Source organism: Dermacentor silvarum, chromosome 1 (assembly GCF_013339745.2).
Source record: "Dermacentor silvarum isolate Dsil-2018 chromosome 1, BIME_Dsil_1.4, whole genome shotgun sequence".
In the NCBI taxonomy this organism is placed as follows: domain Eukaryota; kingdom Metazoa; phylum Arthropoda; class Arachnida; order Ixodida; family Ixodidae; genus Dermacentor; species Dermacentor silvarum.
The window spans coordinates 294,233,161-294,254,327 of NC_051154.1; the positions used below are offsets into that span (position 1 = coordinate 294,233,161).

At 47.1% G+C, this 21,167-nt stretch overlaps 1 protein-coding gene across 7 annotated transcripts in view; it reads right to left on the minus strand.

Moving 5' to 3' along the window:
* Positions 1-9,997: 9,997 nt before the first annotated feature.
* LOC119437229 (FK506-binding protein 15-like) overlaps positions 9,998-21,167 on the minus strand; it is a 141,382-nt gene continuing 130,212 nt past the window's right edge. For 4 of the 7 annotated variants that reach the window (XM_049660365.1, XM_049660368.1, XM_049660366.1 and 1 more), the window contains one exon: positions 9,998-10,415. Coding sequence is in view for 3 of the 7 variants with exons in the window: in XM_049660366.1 (XP_049516323.1) it covers positions 10,347-10,415 (69 nt within the window). In the remaining 4 variants the exon portion in view is untranslated. Of the gene's footprint in view, positions 10,416-12,686; positions 12,767-21,167 lie in introns of those variants that run through there. The other 3 variants (XM_049660367.1, XR_007464907.1, XM_049660364.1) reach the window with 3 other exon arrangements.

Sequence of the window (21,167 nt, forward strand, 5' to 3'; positions counted from 1 at the left end):
GCCCGGCGGATCGGTGCGTCAACATGGGAGGGATGTTGCGACCAATTCAACGATTGGGATTGGCCCAGCTACCGACATCAGATTCCCGAGTCCAGTCTCCTAGGGAAGAGGAGGGTATTGAAAGCGGAGACCTGTGGTGCAGTGAGGGTGTTTCTGACGTGTCCTGTTGTGAGTTTAGACGTTTCATATGCTCCCGATGGAGTGGGCTTCCGTACCAGGGGCCAGTGTAAATAATGTAAATTAAACCCCTTTTCCTTCATTCCTACTACCGGACGTACTCATCAATGGGCTTGGTGGATTCCTGGCCGAAACGCCACCTCGAGCCGCAACACCGCCAGCGCTGCGACCAGTGTGCGCGGCCATCGAGTGAGATCTGTTCATGTTTGCCTGTGCGTGCGTGACACCATGCTTGTTAATTGAATCACTAAGCGGATGTTTACTGCAATTAATACGGCCAATAATACTTAGCTATCGCTATCAATACTTCGCCTTATAGTACGTGTTTCTGGGCTAGTTGGCTCATATTTGTGGGTTTTACGAGCGCACACTTAACCAGGACAGAGAAGTAGAAACGAGACGTGCGCTAACTTGCTACTAAAGTCGTGAGTTATGGGTTGCTTACGTAATGTTACGGATTGGCGTGGGAGATTGCTGTCTGATAGGCTTTTTCAGCTGCGTAGTAGTTTTCCCAGTTTTCGGCACTCCATTTCGTTTCGGCAATGCTGAATGAACGTTTCCTCTTGTTATCGAGGCGGTGCAACGTTTTGTTATACCATGGCTTTTGGCTGTTGGCGTTGGTAGTGGTTTTTGGAATGAACCCATGTATTGACTCGGTTAGTTTCTGATTGGAGGTGAGCTAGTTTCCCTGAACAAATCGAATGTAAAATCGTCTCAAATATGTTGGCGAAAATGTGGTAAGTTCATTCTTTATGACATCATAATTACCTTTATCGTATAGGGTGATTGTTTTCTTGTACATGAGTCGGGCAATAAGGGTAAAAATGAAATCTGGGCAAATAACTTTCTGGCGATATTTTTATGGAGATAGTTAATTGGGGACAGGCTGCCATGATGAGCTGTCAACATTAGATCTAAAGTGTTAGAAGAAAAGGGTACGACACGCGTTGGCGGCGATACTAGCTGTAGTAAATCATGGTTAAGGTAAATGTCAAGAAAATCGCTAGCTGTCGAAGTTTATTGGTTCATTTAGTACCCGGAAAATTAATATCACGAAACAGAATGACGTCGGCTTTAGGGTGTGACGAAGTAAGCTGGTTTAGCCTACATATCGTTAAGTGCGCGAGAAAAATTATGCGTGATATGTGGGGGCCTATAGTAAACACCCAATAAGACACATTATGGTGAAGCTTGAATAATTAGCCATAAAATTCCTAGATCTGAGTAGATGTTAATTACAGAGCATGATACTTGCTTGCTTACAGCGATATAAGACACTATCTGTGCATGCGAGCGTTTCTGCGGTCTTTCCAGTAAACATGGAAATGTGGTAGATCAGCGAGCACTTCTGCGTCGGTGACGTCATTTGTTGGACATGTTTCCGTTAATATCAGGACTTTGTCGTTTAATGATTTGCCAAGAGGCGACACATGTTCTCACTTTCATATGAAACTACGGATGCTCGCGAAGAAGGAAAGGTTAGCTTTAGGTCTATAGGGTGACAGCTGGAGGTTTCTTTTTGAGACGATTTGATTGCTATCGTATTTGTTGTACTGTTTTTGAGGTTTCACAGAATACATAGCGAGTTTTGAGTCTATGTGGAGTGCTTTATAGCGCACGGAAAAATGGACCAGGCTGTTTTATAGCAAACTTGACTAAGCGCTACCCGACGTGAAAAATCCTCGCCAATCCTGTATACGGCGTTCACTTCAACTTGCGTCCATTTGAAAGAAGGCAATCTTTAGTTTCGTAGAACGTGAACTTTGCTATTATGGGCCTACACCGTCCGGCTGTGTGACGGCCTAAGTGATGTACACGATCTATTTCTTTCGAGTTAATGTCTACACCTAAGAGGTCGCAGAAGGGACGAAGGACTAGCTGCTCAAATTCTGCATGCGATTCGGATGGTTTAAGGTCCGAAATGCCGTAGAAAATTACATGATTTCATCGTGACCTATTTTCCGTGTCATCCAAACGCGCCTCCAGGTGTGCTGTTTGGACTGTGTGATTTTTGATAGATTCTAGTTCGGCTTTGAGGGGTATAGAAGAGCTTGGTAGAGTTTTTCAGGGTAGCCCATTCGTCTAGTTACGTCGTATATAGGGTTTCTTGTGTTGTTAGTAGTTGGTTCTTTAGCCCCTACACTTCGCTAATTAACGTAGACTGGCCTGTGGAAAAATATTGCGGTTAAACAAGGATGGGATCAGGGCCGGGGTTAGACTCGACGTCTGCCGTTAACAAAAGTAATAACAACGGGACAGCATGGACACACTCGCTCGCACAGCAGCAATGCGGGCTCGGTAGCTGCAGCAGATTACTACTCTTTCTTTGTAAAGAGGTTCACCAAACTACATTGCGAACAGTAGTGGATATGTAGGTGACGAGACGAAGGCAGAAATAAAGGTTTATTTTGAGTACGTGGCAATGTTTCAGGAAAATCACATTTGATAGAAGTCGATCGAACCATCCACATATCCCGTCATTCTTATTACATTACAGCGCTCTGAACAAACAGAGAAAAAAACTAGGATTTAAGAAAAGTATGGGGGGGGGGGGGGGGGGGGGTTAGACAAAGAAAGCGTCACTTTAAAACTCGCATACGCTGCGGCGCACGGTTTTTCTCTGTGTTAAGGTGCCTGCAATGCGCTCCCTCTCATCCGGGGAGGACAAACGCACTGAGGCGCCCTGTTGTGTGCGGTACTGCTTGTTATTGTTGTTGCTGTTGCTGCTTTTACGTACCCACGCGGTGGGATCGGCCAAGGTCGTAATGGAAATATATAATGCAATGCCTTCCTTCTCGCTCACCTAATGTTATGTATTACCAACATTAAAATAAAAAAAATGTTTTGAAAAGTGATCATGTCAATTTTCGATGTAGCGAGCCTCCTTCTTGTGCTTCGTCTGCTTTCACTATTGTCTGTCACGTCCGGAGCCACAGAGATGTTGCTCTGCATATTTGAGGAAGGCTGTCCTTCAGGTTAAATTTCTCGTCCGAATGTAATTTGACATGGACTGCGCATGGACCGTGCATGCGTACCAGAGAGTAATCTGCCCTCTGAAATCTGCGGCGTTTCTCATCACTGTTGTTGTTTTTGTTCCTCGACGACCTGGCGCAACCCACTGTGGGGGATCGGCTATGAATCAGGCGGTGCAATGGTCAACGTTTTGAAAACTAATATTCAGGGATATATTTTCAATAAAAACATAATTTGAACTTGTGAGAATTAAAATTTATACGCTATAGATATAAACTCTATTGAATCTATATATTACCCGATTCAAAATTTGAATTACAAAATAAAAATGAAACAGAAAAATTTAGCATTGAATTCTTTTTGTTCCGCACAGAAAATTGCGGAGGGAATGACAAACATGCGTGTGGCTAAAACATTAAAAATAAACATTTTGTTTCACTTTAAAATTATATTTTATACACGAACGCTTTTCTACAATCCAAATATAGGTAAGGTTGCCACGTTAGCAGTGAACCGTTCAAAAATTAAGTCAGAGAAATGCCTCATTCTTGGCCGATCCCACGTATAGTGGGTATGAGCCGTTTTGGAGACAAGAAATAGGGAGGAGCTTCTAGTGGCTCGTCCGGCTGAAAAGTCAGTACTAGACGTAGAATGCCCGAACGAATAGAATCAAAGGTAAACATTTGGCAGATATCTTTCTGGTTGGGGAAAACCAGGACTTCTAACTTCGCTCGTCCAAAAGACCGCCTTCCTGTGGAAAAGGCGCAGGGTATTGTGTACAAGATTACCTGAGCCGAATTCCCCGCGTCGTATACACTGGCGCGACTGAAAACTTCCCGGAAAGAATTCAACTCAAGAATGACCTTCGACACAAACAGAGAACGCAGTACCGTGGCAGAACACTGCGAGCTGTTTGATCACCAGATTAGCCCCGACGGCGCTACCGTCTTGGAGAGAGAGAACCACCACCGGCGGCGGCTCCTTTTGGAATCCTGACACATCCAGAAGACGCCGGGTAACATCAATCGTTCTTCTGGAACATTCCCCGCCGTTTATTCTCAAGGCCTACAAAAAGGGTCTGCGTGCCTGAAGGAGCAGCCGGTCGGGCTCCGAAACTTCGGGTTCTTAAAATCAATTTTGGTTGGAGTTTTCCTTCTCACTAATTCCGAACGCGTATTCAGGTTTCAGTGGGGCTTTTCGTCTCAAAGAACTACCGGGACATATTAAGCCCACAACCTCGAGCGTAAAGCATGCCTTATTATGTTCACAACGATTCCCGCTTACGTTCCAATGTGCAGATCGCATCTCGGGCGCGCGAAGGATGTAGGCGAAATGGTCGGCCGGCGGGCCGCGACGTGGCCGACGTCATGTCACGTGACGTGCATGCCTAAAAATTGTTCGAAGGAGGTGCTGCTATTACACCGGTTGTAGATCCTTATCCTCGCAGCGCACACTTATTACTCCCGACGCATATCGTATCAGATAAAAGAGCCATCTCATAGAAAATATCAATACATTTAATTAATAAATGTGCAGCGCTACCAGATTTCTGCGATAGTGCCGTCTTCTGTTCATGTGGCCCGGCGCACCGTCATATGTTACCGCCCCCGGCGGCCCTGGACTTGCTGCCGCCGCCGGAAGCCTGGTTCATCGGCGAAATCATGCCGGGCGCAATGCTGGCGATGCGCAGCAGTCGTCGGCTCCGAAGGCCGCCCTGAGCGAGGATGGAAGTAGGGCGGCTGCCGCGGAGATCTTGTTCCTGAACGCAACGGCCCTGCGTGGGTGGCCCGGCGCGTGAATCGCCGTGGTCGGCGACAGCAGCTTCTTCGCTATCGCCAGGAAAGACGGCAAAGGCATGATGTGGCTCGCGGTCGTCTTGTCCTCCTTTCGAGGGATTCTCGGGTTGTTCTGGTCCCTGGGCCGGTATGGTCCTAAAGGCGGCGGGATTCGTCCCGGGGCCACCACCCGGCGTCGTTTGGGGTGTCCTCATCTGCAGGCTCCGGGGCAGGTGCAGAGTGGCAGTCCGCGCGAAGGGCTGGGTTGTGTAGGCGCAGCAACTTCTCCGGGTCGGGGTCGGCATCCGAAATGGAACAGCCTCCTAGAGCTCAGCGTTGGCAACCACGTTTCGAACGGCTGGCTCGAGCGTGGGGATGCCACGAGGTCCCGCGACCGATCCCGCGAAAGATGATGATGATGTCTTTAAAACATGGCATGTACCCACTATGGGAGATGGGCCAAGAATTGGGCCCCTGGACTTTTAGATACTGTTTCTAGAAACTACAATTACTGTGCGATTTAGTAACCAAAACTTACAGATTAAATTTCCTAAACACTACAATTTATAATAGTAATGCTATGATTGAACACTCAAATATCACTGTGTACAAGTTGGTATTTAATTGTACAAGTAGGGATTTAAAATGCTATTCGTTTTCTTGACTGATTGAAACCACAAACGGCATCAAATACGTCTCTGTGGCTAAAGCCCGAAAGCATTCTTCGTCTCCATTCGTCTCCAGCCGCGATATCGCTTCGGGCTCTCGTCTATAGCAGCTCACGGAAGCAGTTCCCACACTACTAAGTCGCAGTTTTTAGAGCGGTGTGCCGACCCTGTAGTATAGCTGCTTTGGTATAGTATTACTCTTCACTTGCTTTGCATTGCAGTGCTCAAGTGTGAATGTGCACCGATTGTACGCGGGGAGATAGGATCGAGGCTCCGCAAGAATTGTATACCTATGTGCGCAAATCACCAACGAGAGTACACCGGTGCTCATACCTTTATTGTCATGCAAGAACCGAATTGTCTGCGTCATTTGCCACTGCGCAATAGTGTCGTTACGCTTTGCCGCAACTGAAAGCGATATAGGCGTAAGATTAGACAAATAAAACTAATGTTAATGACTGAATTGTCAATTACCTTACGTTATTATGAAGTTTAGAAATGTTTCCAAGATGCAGTATTTGTTTTCGAACGGAATGAAATGAAAAATGCGAGATCGCAGTGATATAGCACGATGTTTAATGAAAATTATGAAATTCATAATCGGTGTACATTGACAGGCTAATCAAATTTACAGCACTTTCGTTGATAAAATTCTAAAAAAAATTACTGTGACACGGTTATCACTAGCTTTAATTACAACATACATATATACATAATAATAACGCACCTTTCGCCGGCGCTCATAAGAAAATGCACGTAAAACAGCAAAAGTTCAGGTATGTGGCGGTATTCAAGTTTAAAAAGAGGACTTTATGGATACTATGCATCGCTTTCTTTTCGTCTTTTATTGCGATAGCAATTATATAGACATTCGAGGCGCATCCGTGCCGCCGCCGCCATGCTTTAACGATATTGACCGCGCACGTGCGGCCCACACATGGAGGGTTAGAAGGTAGACGCGAGAGACGCGCAGTGCGTTTGGCTGCAAAAACGACGGAGCCAAGCGGACGCACCCTGTCAGGGCAGCGTTCTCGCTGAGAGTGAGTGTGCGTGCGTACTACGCCGCGGCACACACAGTGGTTCGAGCGGAACGGACACTTCCCAGTATTCACAAATGCATCCTGAATTGACGGCCATGCTCGACTTGATCTAAATGACGCCAAGCATGAACGTGCCCAGGACGCTCCTTGCGTTTCCTTCGGCGCGTTCACGACAGGCGTAATTGAGATCAAGTCAAGTCGGAATGGTGTATGCTTAGTTGATTGAAATAAACATTTCGTTTCACTTTCAAATTATATTTTTATACACGAACGCTTTTCTACAATCCAAATATAGGTAAGGTTGCCACGTTAGCAGTGAACCGTTCAAAAATTAAGTCAGAGAAATGCCTCATTCTTGGCCGATCCCACGTATAGTGGGTATGAGCCGTTTTGGAGACAAGAAATAGGGAGGAGCTTCTAGTGGTTCGTCTGGCTGAAAAGTCAGTACTAGACGTAGAATGTCCGAACGAATAGAATCAAAGGTAAACATGTGGCAGATATCTTTCTGGTTGGGGACAACCAGGACTCCTCCCTTCGCTCGTCCAAAAGACCGCGTTCCTGTGGAAAAGGCGCAGGGTATTGTGTACAAGATTACCTGCACCGAATGTCCCGCGTCGTATACACTGGCGAGACTGAAAACTTCCGGGAAAGAATTCAACTCAAGAATGACCTTCGTCGCATAAACAGAGAACGCATTACCGTGGCAGAACACTGCGAGCTTTACGATCACCAGATTAGCCCCGACGGCGCTATCGTCTTGCAGAGAGACAACCACCGGCGGTGGCTCCTTTTGGAATCCTGACACATCCAGAAGACGCCGGGTAACATCAATCGTCCTTCTGGAACATTCCCCGCCGTTTATTCTCAAGGCCTACAAAAAGTGTCTGCGTGCCTGTCAAAGCGCCAAAAACGCATATGAGAACTGCTACGCCTCACGCTATCTCATCCCTGAAGGAGCAGCCGGTCGGGCTCCGAAACTTCGGATTCTTAAAATCAATTTTGGTTGGAGTTTTCCTTCTCACTAATTCCGAACTCGTATTCAGGTTTCAGTGCGGCTTTTCGTCTCAAAGAACTACCGGGACATATTAAGCCCACAACCTCGAGCGTAAAGCATGCCTTATTATGTTCACAACGATTCCCGCTTACGTTCCAATGTGCAGATCGCATCTCGGGCGCGCGAAGGATGTAGGCGAAATGGTCGGCCGGCGGGCCGCGACGTGGCCGACGTCATGTCACGTGACATGCATGCCTAAAAATTGTTCGAAGGAGGTGCTGCTATTACACCGGTTGTAGATCCTGATCCTCGCAGCGCACACTTATTACTCCCGACGCATATCGTATCAGATAAAAGAGCCATCTCATAGAAAATATCAATACATTTAATTAATAAATGTGCAGCGCTACCAGATTTCTGCGATAGTGCCGTCTTCTGTTCATGTGGCCCGGCGCACCGTCATGTTACCGCCCCCGGCGGCCCTGGACTTGCTGCCGCCGCCGGAAGCCTGGTTCATCGGCGAAATCATGCCGGGCGCAATGCTGGCGATGCGCAGCAGTCGTCGGCTCCGAAGGCCGCCCTGAGCGAGGATGGAAGTAGGGCGGCTGCCGCGGAGATCTTGTTCCTGAACGCAACGGCCCTGCGTGGGTGGCCCGGCGCGTGAATCGCCGTGGTCGGCGACAGCAGCTTCTTCGCTATCGCCAGGAAAGACGGCAAAGGCATGATGTGGCTCGCGGTCGTCTTGTCCTCCTTTCGCGGGATTCTCGGGTTGTTCTGGTCCCTGGGCCGGTATGGTCCTAAAGGCGGCGGGATTCGTCCCGGGGCCACCACCCGGCGTCGTTTGGGGTGTCCTCATCTGCAGGCTCCGGGGCAGGTGCAGAGTGGCAGTCCGCGCGAAGGGCTGGGTTGTGTAGGCGCAGCAACTTCTCCGGGTCGGGGTCGGCATCCGAACTGGAACAGCCTCCTGGAGCTCAGCGTTGGCAACCCCGTTTCGAACGGCTGGCTCGAGCGTGGGGATGCCACAAGGTCCCGCGACCGATCCCCGCGAGAGCGTTATGATGATGATGTACCTCTGTCATGGCTCGCACCCACTAAGGGGGATAGGCCAAGAATGGGGCGGCAGTGGGAATGCTAAAGAAAATTCATATTCGAAAACAAGAAACGCCAAGTGATCCTCTGTACAAATGGCGTTCTTCGTCTTCCTTCGTCTCTAGCCGCGATATCGCTTCGGACTCTCGTCTAGAGCAGCTCACGGAGGCACTTCCCACACTAAGCCGCACAGAGTTTAGAGCGGTGTGGCGACCGTATGATAGCTGCTTTGGTATAGTATTACTCTTTACTTGCTTTGCAATGCAGTGCTCAAGTGTGAGTGTGGCGCATTGCATGCGGGGAGGTACGATCGAGGCTCTGCAAGAATTACCTAAGTGCGCAAACCACGAACGAGAATACACCGCTGCCCATCTCATTGTCACGCAAGACCCAAGTTGTCTGCGTCATTTGCCACTGCGCAATAGTGTCGTTACGCTTTGCTGCAACTGAAAGCGATAGAGGTGTAAGATTAGAGGAACTAGTGTTATTCACTGAATTGTGAATTGCCTTAATTTATCATTAAGTTTAGAAATGGCGCCAAGATGTAGTATTTGTTTTTGAACAGAATGAAATAATGCAAGGTAACAGTGGTGTACCACGACTTTTAATGAAATCATGAACAGGCTAATCAAATTTAGACCACTTCTGTTAATAAAATAAAAAAAAACATTGTCATACGGTTATCCCTAGCATTAATTACGACATATATATATATATATATATACACATAATAACGCACCCTTCGTCGGCACTGAGAAGAAAATGCACGTAAAACAGCAAAAGTTCCAAGCGCTTCGCAATATTCAAGTTTTTAAATATGACTTTACGAATACTGTACATTGTTATCTTTTCTTCTTTTATTGCGATAGCAATTGTATAGACATTCGGGGCGCACCTGTGCCGCCGCCACAGTGCTTTCATGATACCAACCGCGCACGTGCGGCCCACACGTGGCGGGTTAGAAGGTCTCCATAGATAAATATGGGGTTTCGCGTGCCAAAACCACAATCTGATTATGAGGCACGCCGTAGTGGGGGACTCCTGATTAATTTTGACCACCTAGGGTCCTTTAACATGCGTGATTGGCAGTGTTATTTTCTACAGGAAGGTTTGAATGTGTTACATATATGCATTACAAAAGTGGTCATCATTCTGACAAATCCTGAGCTGCCTGAACAGCAACAACATATGTATACTTTAAGAATTCTGTCATAACAGTGGTTCACTCCTGCGAGATGTCCCTGTCCCACCTTTTCTTAAAAAAGACCACCACAGAATGTCTGTCTAAAAGTGTTTATCCAAAATCTGTACATTTAAACATATTTACTGACAGAGAAGTTAATACATACACACCTTAACAAAGTGTGCATTCCATGTATTTATAATATTTATTGGTATAAAATGTCAACAGCACACTACAGTTCAAACAAAGGCTAAGTGTTGCTCCTCATCAGACTTGCCGAGGTCTCTGTGCTACATCTTGCACTGACTTGTGTCCCTTATAACATTACTGCACAGGCTTTGCAATAACTGCCGAAGTAGAAAAGGAAGCCATGGAAATGTTCCAATCACAACTGTCCGCAAGTAGTACAGTCTGAGAAAGCAAGATGTTTTCAATGGCCAATGTAAGTCAGTTCAACCAATCATCATCTTCATATTCATCGAAGAGTGGGGGTGGCGGTGGTTGTGGCTTCCATGACTGAAAAACAATAAAAAAAAAGGCATAATAAACAAGACAAAATCCTACCATGCTTTTTTTTCTACTGCACTGCTTTCACGACTGCGTTTGTGAACACCCAAAAAGAACATGTAGAGCCATGAAACTCACATTATTTGGCATACTATCATTTAGATCATCAGAGTTATTACATTGCTTGCAAAAAGACATTAGACCATGTGAAAAAGAAAAGAGTACACTAGTCAGTAAGACAATGCTGCATTGTAGCAACATTTTCAAAACTATATTAAAGATTAATTTCGTGAATTCAATTCCCTGTTAAAAATATAATTGACAAAAATCTGATGGTAAGGGGGAGTGATCAAACATGGCCCTACAAAGCAAAACCACCTCCTCGGTGCTTCCCTTGCCTTAATTTTTCTTTTACTGCCTTTAAATAACAGCAAGATGCAATGATCATCTGTGCTCACTATATAACAGTTATCAAAACTGCTAATAACTAGAATGCTTTGTATGAGAAATATCTAGCCTCAACATTACTGATTGTCTTTTGAGGTGTGGCATTATTTCCATTGCAGAAAGTCATACTCTAGTCGTAACTGCAACTGCTGTTTGCTTTTCTCATCATAGTGACATAACCATCTCTCACCGACAGTGATAAGCTGCTGCAGAGACTTACAATCCGTTAGCTGAAAATTCCCGCAAAATAAAATTTCACTTGTCTACCACATCCCCTGTTTCACGAATGTTCACTTGGGTGCCCATTTGACATAAACCTTCTGCATCCTATGTTTTTTTTCAAGAAGTTTAAATACGAAACATTTTCAAAATTTGGTTTGTGTCTCACTGATTGATTGCCAGGATCATTGCACGAATGTGATGATTGAAGGCCCCTAGTGTGCCCCAACTTTAGCCTGGAATTCTCCTAGGTAGAATTTTGTGCACTATTTCTAAACAGTTATCTGCAGTGGGCACTTTTATTTTAATGATCCATGGTGAGATTATAAATATCAGCAAACACATTTTTGCCTGCATAAATTAATTCATAACAGCAGAGAATTCAACAGATAAAAGTTAACTTCTTGTTGATATGGCTGTATAATTTTTTTGCTAAAATATTAAACACATCCTGCTTGGATCATGAAAATGGACAGCATAAAAAAGCTAATTCTTTCTGAATACAGAGAAAATAAATTGTGCAGAGAAATAAGTCAGTTCTATAACTTTTCAGTACCTCTAAATTCATGTATAAGGTTTACTGCTTTATAAATGTGTATAGCAGTTCTCTGGATCTTACTCACTGCTGCAAAGCATGAACTGCGTAAATTTATGAAGCTTGCAACTAGAAGGTGCACCTTTACTTTGCTTAAGATAATCTTCTTCTGAAGTAATTCGTGCAGCATTCATCAGCACATGCTGAGCGTTTTCATATCAACCGTTCCGTGAAGTGCTTGTACAATTCTCGTAACAGCCAAAAATAAGCAGTGCAGATAAAAGCATACATTCAGAGTCTCTATCATGTAGTCAACAGAAGTCAACAAAAGAAAAGGGAGAAAAGGAGTGAGAACTAAGTTCTACTGGACGTAAAAAAACATGTAGGCCTCACACTAAGTCACCACAGGCACTGGCCATCATTGTGGAATGAAGTACTACTCATAAACAGTAGTAAAAGCAGGCGCTCAAGAAATTTTCATCTAAAATGTCATGCACAGTAGCTATTCAGCTGGAACCTTGACTAAGAGTCTGAGAAAATGAAGTTGTAACTATCAGTCATCATGGCTTTCTTTGAAAGGTGTGTCTGCCTGGGTTGGTCATCTTGGGTGATGAAAGACCCAGTACACTTTCCCAATTTTACTTAAAGCAGCTGTTCTCAAAAAGAGAAGACCAACATCATAAACCAGGCCTGATTGACAGGAACTTCTAGAAGAGTGTAAAGAGAAGACCAACATCATAAACCAGGCCTGATTGACAGGAACTTCTAGAAGAGTGTACACTCCCTTTCTGTAACGCTTCCAAGAACTATATTTTTAACAACAAGTGCAGTGTTAGTGCCACACACAGACAGTGTTACACAAATGTCAACATTATCAGCAGTGTTAACATAAAATAAATAACATGCAGGTGAAAATTCACAGAACTGGCATAGTGTGTGGGCATTTCTGTCCCCGTAAAAATTGGGCATGACAAGCAAACAGCAGCAGCATTTGAACAAACACCAACACAAAACACAAAATAATGGTGCCCATGAGTCCCATGTATGCACACTAATATGCCTACAAATATATTGCTCACATAATGAAGCAGATTGATTGGTAGGACAGTGCATCAGAAATGAAGAAAAACATAGAGCACCGCCCCCTTCTTGCCACTCTCTGAAAGCCATATAAAATTTTAGTAAAAAAAAGTGCAAGGGCAGTGCGCAGCTATGTTACAATGGCTAACACTGCTACTATGCCACATATAACAACATTCCATTACATTCCATTAACAACATGAGTGATATTGCTACACGCGTGTGGTATTTGGTTGTTTGAACGAGGCGCGCGGGCGCCTAGACGAAGAAGACGAACTGCTCTGGGCTCTCGAGCTATCGGCTGATCTGGCCAGCGCTGCAGCTATCTTTTGTAAATATACTTGTAAATAGTCTCCTGTACATAATTCTTAGTTCGCGTAACATTTTTGGTGGAGCGTGCCGTTCCCCGTCCTCACCACAGAGCTCCGCAGCGGCCGCACCGTCCAGCTTTCCGCCATGGCTCCCGTTGACGACAACTCGTCTGCTGCTACTACTGCAACTCCAACCACAACGTACGTCACGGTTGCCACTCCCCGCGATCCTGGCATATTCTCCGGCCAAGATAATGTTGACGTTGATGACTGGCTACGCATGTATGAGCTTGTTAGCCGCAACAACCACTGGGACCCTACCATAATGCTAGCTAATGTCCTCTTCTACTTGGGCGGAACACCTCGTGTCTGGTTCCGGACAAACGAGGAGGAAATCTCTAGCTGGGACGCTTTCAAGGAGAAACTCCGCGACCTCTTTGGCAATCCGACCGGTCGGCAGCAGGCTGCAAGAAAAGAGCTTGCTACACGAGTACAGTCTTCCACTGAATCGTATGTCTCGTACATACAAGACGTGCTAGCTCTTTGCCGGAAAGTCGACGAGAACATGGTCGAAGTTGACAAGGTTGGCCACGTTCTCAAGGGGATCGCGGACGACGCGTTCAACTTGTTGATCTTCAACAACGTGTCTACCATCGACGTCATTGTCAAGGAATGCCGCCGCTTTGAGCTCGCCAAAAGCCGCCGCGTCATTCCACAGTTCTCCCGGCTCCCTAACAAGGCTGTGACGTCGTCCTGCGTCGCCCTTACCGCTTCACCCCCCTCCAATGAGACCGTCACGCGTATTGTTCGCCGCGAGCTCGAGGCTGCCAGTCCTGCCACGTTCCTTCCACGCCCACTTGACCCCACCAGTGACCAACCAGCCCCAGCGATCTCCCTCATTCAGGAGGTTGTGCGGCAAGAGTTTGCCAACCTCGGTTTTCCTGCTGCCTGCTCCATCTCCCGACCTGACGCCCGACTGGTGCCGACAGCTGCGCCTCGCAGCGATCTGTATTCCGGATACCGCAACCCTACAGAATGGATAACTCCGGACGACAAGCCCATTTGCTTTCGTTGCCGCCGCATTGGCCACGTCGCTCGCCACTGCCGCACCTCCTGGTCATCGCCATATTCGAGCTACTTTTCGCCGTCTCCTCGCCCATATGCCGACTCTCGCCGCTACTCGCCTCGCCGTATGCTTTCGAGCTCTCACGTATCCGTCGATGACAGTCGTCCCACTCGCTCGCCGTCACCTCAGCGCTGTCGGTCCCCGTCGCCCCAGCCACGCCGCTATTCGTCGCCGACCAATTATGGACCCTCCCGGACGGAAAACTAGGCCATGCAGCTCTTGGAGGTAGTGCTGCATCACGTTCGTCGTGTCAAAATCCTCCGTTGACGCTCCTCACGAACACGAACCTAATTGAAGTAGATGTAGATGGTGTCCCGTTGACGGCATTGATTGATACTGGAGCCCAAGTGTCCATAATGAGCGCTAACCTATGTCGTCACCTCAAAGTTCTTACACCTGCCGTCACTCGAGCCGTACGCGTCGCCAATGGCGCCACTGTTGCCGTCTGTGGTATGTGCACTGCTCGCGTAGGAATTGCTGGCCGCCAAGTTCCCGTCCTGTTCTCCGTGTTGACCAGTTGCCCTCATGACCTAATCTTCGGGCTCGACTTTCTGACGACGCATTCTGGCCCTCATCGACTGTTCCACCGCTACGCTGTGCCTCGAGCTTCCTCTTGTTTCCGACGTTCGCCCCGAACAACCGCACACCCTATGCACTACAGCGTTTGTTCGGTTACCTCCAAAAGCCCTAACCTTCGTCGAATTGGCCTCAACGGCAACCGTGCCTAATGGCGACTATGTCGTCGCCCCTATTCGTGACGTCCTCCTGGCGCGCGACATCTCTGTGCCACACTCCGTCGTTACCCTTGCCGCTAATCGGATGTCTCCCCGTTGTCAATTTTGGCTTGACGAAGCAAGTGTTACCTGAAGGCATAGCGGTGGCCACGCTCCGGTCAGTGACAGACGACCACGTCACTGCTTTTGCAGCCGACGTGTCTCCAGATCCTCCCGATAACCCGCAGGATGCCTTGAACCTCGACGGCCCATTACGTCCCATGGTCGCTCCGGACCTCGCCCCTGGCCAAGCAGCCGCCCTATATCGCCTTTTGCTTTCCTATCGCGACATATTCGACACTGACAATCGCCCACTTGGTCAGACGTCCCATGTTAAGCATCGGATAAACACTGGTGATGCTGTTCCCATTCATCGCCGACCGTATCGCGTGTCCACGGCAGATCGGCAAGTTATTCAGCAGGAAGTCAACAAGATGCTCGCCAAAGGCATTGTTGCGCCTTCGTCGAGCCCTTGGGCATCGCCGGTGGTGCTCGTCAAAAAGAAAGATGGCACGTGGCGTTTCTGTGTTGATTACCGCCACCTAAACCGAATCACTAAAAAGGACGTTTACCCGTTACCACGAATTGACGACGCTCTTGATTGTCTTCATGGTGCCAAATACTTTTCGTCCATTGACCTTCGATCTGGTTATTGGCAGATTTCCGTCGATGACCAAGACCAAGAAAAGACCGCTTTCGTCACTCCAGATGGCCTCTACCAATTTAAGGTTATGCCGTTTGGTTTATGCAATGCCCCCGCCACGTTCGAACGGATGATGGACTCTCTGCTTCAAGGTTTCAAATGGTCAACTTGCCTTTGTTACCTCGACGACGTCCTTGTGTTTTCTCCTACGTTTGAGACGCACCTCGAGCGCGTCGCAGCTATCCTTGATGTCTTCCGCAAGGCTGGGCTCCAATTAAACTCATCGAAGTGCCACTTCGGGCGCCGACAGATTACAGTGCTCGGCCATCTCGTCGATGCTTCCAGAGTACAACCCGACCCGGAGAAGGTTCGAGCAGTAACAGCTTTTCCTGTACCTCAGTCTGTCAAAGACGTCCGGAGTTTTGTGGGGCTCTGCTCTTACTTCAGACGGTTTGTGAAAGATTTCGCAGCAATCGCTCGACCACTCACTGAACTTCTGAAGAAAGACATGCCTTTTATGTGGGGTTCCCCTCAGGCTGCCGCATTTTCACGCCTTATCACAATTCTGACCAATCCACCGATCTTGGCCCACTTTGACCCGTCCGCACCTACAGAGGTCCGAACCGATGCCAGTGGTTATGGGATCGGCGCAGTCTTAGCGCAACGACAACATGGACACGACCGCGTTATAGCCTACGCTAGCCGGCTCCTGACAACTGCAGAGCGCAACTATTCGATTACCGAGCGCGAATGTCTTGCTCTCGTCTGGGCTGTTTCAAAGTTCCGCCCATATTTATATGGCAAGCCCTTCTCAGTAATCACAGACCATCATGCGCTGTGTTGGCTTTCGTCGCTCAAGGATCCTACTGGTAGGCTCGGTCGTTGGGCTCTCCGACTACAAGAATATCCCTACACAGTGACGTACAAGTCGGGACGCCAACACCAGGACGCAGATTGCCTCTCTCGCTACCCAGTCCAAGACCCGACCTCTACGTCTGATACTGACACCGACGCCTGCGTTCTCTGTTTTTCCACTGGTCCATGTCGCCGACGAGCAGCGCCGTGACCCGTCCTTGCGTGTCATCATTGACCGCCTGGAATCGTCACTTGCCGACAGCTCCCTTCGCTTATTCACACTTCAAGATGGCGTACTCTACCGCCACAACATTCACCCCGACGGCCCAGCATTACTCCTTGTGATCCCTAAACACCTTCGCTCGACTGTTCTCCACGAACTTCACGACCTCCCCACTGCCGGTCACCTCGGTGTGTCACGTACCTACGACCGGATACGCCGACGCTTCTTTTGGCCAGGGCTTGCTCGCTCCGTTCGAAGATACGTAGCTGCGTGTGAGAAATGCCAGTGACGCAAGACACCGTCGACGCTCCCTGCTGGGTACCTTCAACCAATTGACATTCCCGCGGAACCATTCTTTCGGGTTGGTTTAGATTTACTTGGTCCTTTTCCTCTTTCTACCTCTGGGAACAGGTGGATCGCTGTGGCCCCAGATTACGCCACGCGCTACGCCATCACCCGAGCGCTCCCTACAAGCTGCGCCACAGATGTTGCTGATTTTCTTCTACGCGACGTGATTTCATTACATGGAGCTCCGCGACAACTTCTCACAGACCGTGGCCGGACATTCCTGTCAAAAGTTATCGCGGACATCTTGCAGTCCTGTGCCACGAGGCACAAGCTATCCACGTCATACCATCCACAAACGAATGGCCTCACGGAGCGTCTTAATCGCACTCTCACAGACATGCTCGCGAAGTATGTGTCTTCCGACCACACTGACTGGGACCTCGCTCTACCGTTCGTCACCTTTGCGTATAATTCCTCGCGCCACGACAGAGCCGGTTATTCGCCATTTTTCCTTCTGTTCGGCCGAGAACCAGCACTGCCCCTCGACACAAGCATCCCTGTTCACGCAGCACCCACCAGTGAATATGCACTTGATGCCGTTGCCCGCGCTGCCCACGCAAGGGAAATTGCCCGTGGCCGCCTTCTGCACTCCCAAGAGAGTCAACGGCGTTTGTACGACCAGCGACACCGCGACGTGCACTTCCCGCCTGGTTCTTTGGTGCTTCTATGGTCTCCGTCGCGTCAGGTCGGCCTTTCAGAAAAACTGCTGTCTCGTTACACAGGCCCCTACCGAGTGATTCGTGCCGTGACTCCCGTCACCTACGAGATCGCCCCTGACGCCCCATCTGCTTCCCAGTCCAGTGATATCGTGCACGTTACACGACTGAAGCAGTATCACCCTCCCAGTGATGACATTTAGACGCTCCGGGACGTCGCTTCTGCCGCCGGGGGATTATGCTACACGCGTGTGGTATTTGGTTGTTTGAACGAGGCGCGCGGGCGCCTAGACGAAGAAGACAAACTGCTCTGGGCTCTCGAGCTATCGGCTGATCTGGCCAGCGCTGCAGCTATATTTTGTAAATATACTTGTAAATAGTCTCCTGTACTTAATTCTTCGTTCGCGTAACATTTTCAAGCTTGATTGCATGTAACAGCATCCTATGACTAAGTACAGTGTCTAAACCTAACTCTGTTTAAGGGGAGGTGCTCCACTAAAATGGTTTTTTAAAATTTGTACTAGAGGTTTGAAAATTGAGCCAACTAGCGAGTTCTTTAAGTAGATTTCGAATACATCATTAATTTTTGTATAGAAGCTATATTTCTTGAGTTTAGTCCTACACAAAGGCAAAATATAGTCATCTTTGCAGGCACTTTCTTGTGTAAGAAAATTTCCAGGACAATCATGGTGCTGTAGCTTATTTAGCTCTTTGTAGACTGCAAAGTGCTTATATCTATCCAAACAGCATGTACACTAGTGGAACTATGCAAAAGAAGATTAGTACACTTCAACTAATTTTCTTTACAATCCTATGAAAATAACCTAGTGCACTTATTGTCCTATACTAACGAAATATGGCATGCATACTCTTCAAGATATGTAGAATTGCAATGTCTGCAATATCTCTTAGCAATAGTTGCAAAAGCACAAGGTTATTTCATGGGACTGTAAAAAACATTTGTGTCCTAATTTATTTTGCATAGTTACACTACACTACTACAATGAGCTTAATAAGCTACAGCACGATGCTTTTTCTGAAAATCGTGTACACAAGAAAGTGCCTGTAAAGATCACTATATTTGGCCGTCATGTAGGGCACATCCCTAAAAAAATATAGCAGCTGCACAAAAAATAATTACATATTTGAAATCTTCATAAAAAAAACTAAATTGCGGCATTTTCAAACCTCTAGTATAAATAATTAAAAACAAAAAAGCTGTTTTGAGGAGCATCTCCCCTTAAGGTGAACAGTTCAGAGACCTCTGCTCAGTTTCCTATGGATTCCCCAACCAACCTCTGTTAAACTCAACTTTTATACTCCTTTGCATACATAGCAGGCAATGTAGCAGAAGCTACACAAGTAGTGCAGTCATAGAGACTTCCCTCCACACATTTCGAAGTGCAGTTGTTTTTGACCTGCGACACCTTATACAGAATAGCTACTTAATATATTAAAACTATAACTTGTCGACATAAGGCTATGCCAAATCCCGTATTGCTTGTTGCTTCCAGTATGTGACATACTATGTTTTGGTCGTGAGCGCAAGCGGTGCACTGTGGTCCACTTCCCCTGTTCGGTTGTAAATATGTTACCGTCTACGATGCCTTCTATGTAATAATTATGTCATACTGCGTGACTTAAAAGTATGAGGCTTAAATGTTATATTACATGACCCATACCTATATCGTTCTTTCACATGAGATGTGCTATGTTTTGGTCCTGAATGTGACCATCGAGAGAAGTCTCCTTAGAGCCTTAGAACGGAGTATATTGCAAGACGTACAGACTTCCAAGGTCCGTTGTCATATTGGCCATAGAAGTAATTTAGGAACCATATTCATTAGTGACATGATCCTACCAGTGATCACTGCACAAAACAAAGTCATGTTAAAACACAAAACTTGCACATATTAACGGCAGTGATCCAGATGTTCGGGCTTACTGGTTTGTTTTGATATTAGAGCATAGTCCAAGCTGAACGATTGAGCACTGGGCAACTACATTCATAACAAGTAATTCTGGTTTAGACATTAAAATGTGTGCCCAACATGCTCTTGAGAAGGAACTTGAAGGAGCAGAAAGCCAGATAACTCTAAACAACAATTATTATTAACATAAGCTCTTGCTACATCTATGGCTGTTCACACCATACAGCTGTACTGAGCTCTCTGGCAGTGATTCGGGCTCAAGGTAAGAGGTGACAGTAAAAACACCCATGAAATGTTACGACAAAAGACCATATCAATGACAAATTGCATGTAGAGATAATGCAATGCCATCCCTTTAAGTTACAATATCAAGAATCTCTTTCACTTGGTTGCTTAAGGTGCTGGAGGTACAATTCTATCTTGGCTAAAACACTTCATTGTATCTCACCAGTGGTGCAACAGCCAAAATAGGATTTGAAAGAATTTTTGGAGCAGGAAGGAATATCTTGCTTTTGGAGCACGAAAATCCAAATTTGGAGCAGGTTACGGAAAAAAAAACACTGTTTTGGAGCACTAAATCCCAAATTTTGGAGCAGTTCCACAAAAAACGCTTAGTCATAAAACGCCATAAAATTTACCCCGAATAATAAACGCACCCCCCAACTTTGCATTGGATTTCTGGGGGGGGGGGGGGGTACGTTCATTACGCAAGTATATACGGTAATTCACATTAGCAGTGTAGGTGAGGGCAAGAGCGCGATCGGAGATCGTTGTTCGGAGCACGCATTCAGTTTCGCCGTGCACGCTTGACCTAGGCCGTGTCCGGCGAAATTGAATGCGCGCTCCAAACAACGATCTCGATTGCGCCCCAGCAGTGCACTGCACACAACTTTGTCCGCCAGACACGTGGAAAGTACACATACATTTTTCACGAGTGGTTCCCTTCGAGCTTTTCTTTTTCCCACGATATGTTGTGACGTATCGGCGGTAGTCGAAACATCCAGCAACTGTTTGACAATCTTTTGGCGTTTCGGCGGTGTACAGCGAAAATTGGCACCGTTTCAGTACCGCGGTGCCTGTTGCCGCGTGGAACCAAACCCTTGCTAGTTTTGTGCATTGCGTCGCCTACAAAGCTCACGCCGTCAGCGCCAGGTGGCCTGCTTTACCGTACAAGCGAGTTTCCGGTGGAGTATTCGTACCCGCTCCGCTCGTGACCGCGTGCACGGATACGGTGAGGATCTTGTTGAGTCAACGCAGCAATGGCGAACTGCTTTCGTTACTGCAAACAACGTGCACGTTGCGTATCCGCGAGATTTTACTGCATATACAACACGCCGCACTGCAACCAGCAGCGAAAATATTCTTCGGCGCCCACCACCAAACACGTCAACGTCTCGTCATAGAATAAAGAACCAACGTCTGGGCACTCCAGTTTGGATCTCGTCTAGAGTGTACTAGATAATTCTAGTAACTCTAATCTCGTCTGCGCTTGTGGATTGGACTAGATTGGATGGCGCGTCAAGCTGCAAGTTGCCAACACGGCCTTTATTTCCAGCTAAAACTAGCGTAACCGAGAAATTTCGCGGCTGATCGGGCGTTTTGGCACAGCGTGGC